This window comes from Theobroma umbraticum, unplaced genomic scaffold (genome assembly GCF_002168275.2).
Source record: "Theobroma umbraticum cultivar Fairchild unplaced genomic scaffold, ASM216827v3 scaffold_239.1, whole genome shotgun sequence".
Classification (NCBI taxonomy): domain Eukaryota; kingdom Viridiplantae; phylum Streptophyta; class Magnoliopsida; order Malvales; family Malvaceae; genus Theobroma; species Theobroma umbraticum.
In genome coordinates, this window is record NW_018397273.1 from 3,427,915 (window position 1) to 3,433,593 (window position 5,679).

Sequence of the window (5,679 nt, forward strand, 5' to 3'; positions counted from 1 at the left end):
CTTGCCAAGTTTTACTACACATAAAATCTCACCGTCAAGCCTAGGCTTACAAGCACCTCTATTTTGCAGTCCAATAAGGAACTTCCATGTGTAATCCAGGTGGCACATGTTCCACTCTTTTGGTTAACAGAATTAGATAGTATCAATTTTGAAAGTTAGCAAGAGGAATCAATTTCATAACCTAAACATGCTCAACAAACCAGCCTGATCTGTCTCAAAAGATTGATCTTAATTATCTTTGGATTATTCATATTCCATAATTTCAAGTCACATTTATGAATAATAAATTTTTGTATTTACCGAGTGAATAAATCAAGCTTGAGAGGCTGTTCTGGTTCCACAACATTTCCTAAAAGTATTCTTTGTTGGAATTCTTGGGAGCTTCCCTGGCAGAAAAAAAGGTACATTAATTTTTTTCTTTGATCGATACAGAATTTCCATGTTTGTTTGTATAATCTATATAATTATATGAGCATAAATAGTTTGCCTTTGCCCCCATTGTATTTCTTCTATTGTTCTTTCAGTTTTCTGGATATCCAGCTACAATATTAAATCAAAACTTCAGAGTATCCACTTTTGTTTTTAGAAAGGCCAAAGGCAGATATCAATCAATTTGATGAGGGCCGCGTGGTGCCATCAAAAGTAAATCAACTTTAAACTTTGTAGCAGATAAGAATTGATAGACTATATATGCTATGCCATGGTTCAGCAGGACTCATGTCTAATTTATATCAGTGAGTATGTTTCAATTTCAATTATTTTGGAATCAAGAGTTGTGATTGAATCCAAAGATATCTGATCAGGTGCCCGAGTATTGTCTGACTGATAGCTATATCTCACTTTTTGGAATGAAAGAGGCAAAAGCAAATGATCAGTCTAGGATAGGCCACAAAAAGCTAGAAGAAGGGAAAACTACAGCAACAAAACATTTGCAAAGAATCAAAGGATATGCTTTGTAGCAGAAAGTGGGGAGACTAAAGGGGATTTGCCGAACTAATTTTCATTGACCATTTCTTTTTCAATGATAAAAATTTTTCCTGCTAGTGGTGGAACGCAAAGTGATATCCATCTCACTAAACCACTGAAATTTTCCAAAGTTGAGTGATTTATTTTACGTTTCCGTAGTCTCTAGAGATCTTGCCAAAGAAAGAAACACAGACTGGTCATCTTTTTTGTCTTATAGATATCTTGTTGATCTTGAAAATAGGCTGATTGCTTCTGCAACCGGTGGAATACCTTGTCAGCTAGCACCCACGTTTCTGTCTTCATAAAGAGTGTGTGTCTCTGTTGCATGTTGGATGCTGTTTTCGTGTGGGGGTCTTGGGATTTATTGAAACGTATTTCTGACAAAAACTGTTAGGAAAAATCACTTGGATTTTGATATCGAATATTTTGTGTACGTTCTTTATAAATATTTTTGCGATTCAGATTGGATAACTGAGACTGCACAAGTTTTTTTTATGTCTTCTGGCATTGGAGCTCAAACGTAACGCATCGCTTAGAAAGTTAGAAACGCAAACGAATTAATCTGGCTGAATATTGGAGAAAGTACCAGCCTAATAAAAGGCATAAAGAAAGGACAACAGGACAACAAAGAATGAGGTGATAACAAACAAGGCATCCAATGAAGCATAGACGATTGTCAAAAGAGAGTACCACTTCATCAATTGATCCCCGTGTATTCTTATTTCCGGGGGGAAACAACATTTCTCTAGCCTGAAACTATAAGCAGTAATCTAATTGGTTTTCTTTGATTAACACTTAACAGCATCTTCTAATTGGTTCTTTAGAGGGTAAAAGTAAATGTAATCAAGTTACCATATGATAAACATGTACCTTCTCGTGCTCTTCTTTTGTTTTTATGAATAATTTACCTATGGCTTCTTTCTAGAACTAAGGAAAAGTTAGAAATCAAATGGATTTTGGAGGAAACAACCGGTATGTATTCATGGTAATTGGTCCTCACTCTTTTTGGTCATTTCACAGTTTTCATAATTATCAGCTTTCCACTTGCTTACAAATTTGGGAATTCATATCTGGATTACCTGGCTTTGCTGTGGAACACCATGTGTCAAAGATGCAGACGTGTATGCCTTACTGAGTTAAACTGCTAAAAGGAGTCCTTTATATGTCGACATAATACTCTTTCTTGGTAACACAAAACTGAAAGTGCGTTCACCTTTTTTGCCCTTGTTTATTAACACAAGCAATGCCGTTGGGGGTGCTTGCTTTTAGTGACTATCTGCTGTTTTAAGTGTCCCATTACTCAACAAATAAATAACTTTTTCTATCTTTCTGTAAGGAAAAGAGGAGCCCACAACTACAAGACTGCAATTAATGATGAAGAATTAGTGTCTCAGTTGTATAGAATGAAATTATTTGGAGGGGATGAAAGCAGCAGTCTCCTGAGTCTAGATAGCAGCCCCTGATTCTCTGACTAGAGACAGCAGCCTATAAAGTTTCGTTTGCTTACCTCTTTTGCTCTTATAATCTCAGAACCATTCCTATTTTACTCAGCAGATTGTTTTCTATTTAAAATGGCTGGAGGAGGAAGAGCTCAAGGGCTTAGCAGATCCTGTATTCTTCTTATAGGTAAACTATTCTTTAATCTTTTTTCTACCATTTAACTTGAGCTAACTAGCATGCATTTCATGCATGAACAAACCTGTTTCTTTTCAGTGCTTCAGGGACCCAACTAACAATTGTATCTGCTATTTTTTGAAACTTTGATTTACATCTATGGCCTCTCAGTAAAAAGTTTTCCTTTTCTTTTTCGATTGACCAGAATTTAAGTAATTTAACAGAATTATTTATTGTGCATAACTTTGTTATATTTGATAGTTATTGCTGGCATGGAGAGGTTTGCTTTCAAGGGGGTGGCATCCAATTTGGTTACATATCTCACAGATGTTGTGGAGATGAGCAACTCTTCTGCAGCCAAGACAGTTAACAGTTGGTGTGGATTCACATCAATGTTGCCACTGTTGGTGGCACCCCTGGCTGACTCATTTTGGGATAGGTATTCCACCATTTTGACCGCCTCTTTCCTCTATGTTTTGGTGAGTCACTCTTCTTGTTTAATTTCATTAGAGGTTTTGCATGTCATTGGAATTGCATCCTAAGATCCTTGGAGACTTTATTTTCAGAAACATATTTTTTTATCATCTATGAGAGGCATATGCGGTTACCACTCACCACTAAAGATTTCTGACCCTGAGTCATCACCACTTTACATTTTTAAAAATTTTTAATTGCAAAAGATTTCCTTTTTCCTGTAAATGTAAAGGTCTCAAGCTGCCATTAATCTAGCAATTTGGTGAGTCTGGAAAATTCGAAATCGAAGAGCATAGCCCAGTTTGTCAATTCCTCTTTAATCGTAAATGTGGACATTCTCATTTAATAGATTGTCTGGACAGAATTAGATGGTCAAGTCATACATTCTTTTAGAATCAAAGATGGCTTTTATTCTGCCGTGGGTAGCACTACTTTTTCCTTCATCTCGCACCACTTTCAAGATTCATGGCCTAGCCTATCCTCTTGCCAAGTAACTTTTTCTGAAAGTTTTGATTGTATCAGTTTCACTTCTTTTAGTAAAAGTTTCACCCTTTTACTTTTCATCTTTTGAATAACAGTGTTTAAATCTTCTAAAGTTGAGCGAACCAGTTTGGACTAACCAAAAATGAATAGTTTTTCCATACAATATGATCTGGATATTCATTTGGCCTAGTTAAAAGAGATATGGCACAAGAAACATGACAAATGTGCTTTCTGTTCTCCTTTTGTTCAAGATTGAAGTCATAACTAATTATCAAAAAGAAAAAAGTCATTGCTAATTCAGTCAGATAAATAACATTTGTGGCTTGAACGTTTGTGTATTCTGATTTATTTTATATATAATTTAAGGGCCTTGGAGCAGTTGCGTCAACAGCATTGCTATGGGCATGGTCTCCTCCAAGCAACACAAGCTCCTCTGCATTCCTGTTTTGGTCCCTCTGTCTGATTTCATTAGGCCAAGGTGCATATAACCCATCTCTGCAAGCCTTTGGAGCTGACCAACTGGACCACGATGAGGAATTGCCTTGCAGCAAAGATGAAAAAAGCTCCAACAAAAAGAGTATATTTTTCCAATGGTGGTATTTTGGTGTTTGTAGTGGCAGCCTCTTAGGAGTTATACTTATGTCCTACATCCAAGATACCTTTGGTTGGGTGCTAGGATTTGCCATCCCCATGTTTGCAATGGTTATATCAGTTGCACTTTTCACATGTGGTAGCCGGATTTATGCGTATAAATCAGTTAGAACCATGGATGGTAAGCCCTTTCAGAACATAATTCAAGTCATCAAAGTGACAGCATCAAAAATAATCAAAGGCAGAATCAGTTTATCAAATGACAAGTCTGATGCAGTGGAGCTAGAGTAAGTTTTGTTATTGGATTTTGAGGATGCTTCACATTGTAACATGCATGAATTCTGATGGTAATTCTTTCTTGTTTATAGGCTTCAAGAGAAACCTCTTTGTGATCAAAAGTTGGGGATCAAGGAAGGCTCAGAGTTGGATGGGAATCCCAAAAATGCTACTTACCTGCCTGAAAATTCAAGAATAATACTCAGGCTTTTGCCAATATGGACAATGCTTCTTATGTTTGCAGTAATTTTCCAACAACCTGCCACATTTTTCACTAAACAAGGCATGACAATGGAGAGGAACATTGGTAGGAACTTCAAGATCCCACCAGCAACGCTACAAAGTGCTATTACATTGTCTATAATACTATTGATGCCTTTATATGATAAAGTTTTAATCCCAATTACACAGATGGTTACTCGTAATCGAAAAGGTATTAGTGTAATGCAAAGAATGGGAGTTGGTATGTTCCTCTCCATCATTGCTATGATCATAGCTGCAGTCGTTGAAATGAAGAGGCTTGAGATCAGCAAAAAGATAGGTGTCCTAGAATCAGAAACGGTGCCACTAAGCATATTTTGGTTGCTTCCTCAATATGTTCTCCTAGGCATTTCAGACATTTTCACTGTTGTTGGGATGCAAGAGTTCTTTTACAATGAAGTACCGGTTAGGATGAGAACGATGGGATTTGCATTATATACTAGTGTTTTCGGGGTGGGAAGTTTCTTGAGTGCCTTGATGATTTCTATTATTGAAGCCTTCACAAGTTCAAAAGGAAGACAAAACTGGTTCTCTGATGACATGAGGGAAGATGGACTAGACAAATACTACTGGCTTTTAGCCTTAGCAAGTGCATTGAGCTTACTATTGTATGCAATTTTGTGCAAGTGCTACAAAAGTAGGAGTGAAATAGAAAATGGCAGCTGTATATAAGCTCTTTGATCAGTTTGATACAGTTTTGTTTCAATAACTATGGTTCAAGTATATATACATGATATTTAATTGGGTTTTGCTTTGCCTCATATGATATTGATATTCTACGTTTAGGACACTGCATTTTCTATTTTGAAGAATAATTCTCCCTAAGACTCCTGGTTAAACAGATTATTTTCATTGACAGATTGGATTCATCTAAGGAAATAGAGGCACTATATCGCAGTTTGAACTATCAATTTTAGTCGGTTTCAGTAAGTCACTTGAACTAATATGTACATCTGATCTGTTGGTCGTTTACTCCAGCAGTTAATTAATTAGGCTATACCACGCCCTTACATT

General features: G+C 36.5%; 1 protein-coding gene across 1 annotated transcript; it reads left to right on the plus strand.

Moving 5' to 3' along the window:
* Positions 1 to 2,194: 2,194 nt before the first annotated feature.
* LOC110426916 (Major facilitator superfamily protein) lies at positions 2,195 to 5,417 on the plus strand. The gene is made up of 4 exons (XM_021442254.1): positions 2,195 to 2,592; positions 2,842 to 3,059; positions 3,904 to 4,415; positions 4,497 to 5,417. The coding sequence occupies exons 1-4, from the start codon at positions 2,538 to 2,540 to the stop codon at positions 5,335 to 5,337; spliced, it is 1,626 nt and encodes a 541-aa protein (XP_021297929.1). The 5' UTR covers positions 2,195 to 2,537; the 3' UTR covers positions 5,338 to 5,417.
* The last annotated feature ends 262 nt before the right edge of the window (positions 5,418 to 5,679 follow it).

What these genes read in the sequence shown, in the direction of transcription:
- LOC110426916 (XM_021442254.1), top strand. Translation starts at nt 2,538, where the DNA reads ATGGCTGGAGGAGGAAGAGCTCAAGGGCTTAGCAGATCCTGTATTCTT. An exon ending in ATCCTGTATTCTTCTTATAG is followed by an intron (nt 2,593 to 2,841) that starts GTAAACTATTCT and finishes TATATTTGATAG; the next exon opens with TTATTGCTGGCATGGAGAGG. An exon ending in TCTGATGCAGTGGAGCTAGA is followed by an intron (nt 4,416 to 4,496) that starts GTAAGTTTTGTT and finishes TCTTGTTTATAG; the next exon opens with GCTTCAAGAGAAACCTCTTT.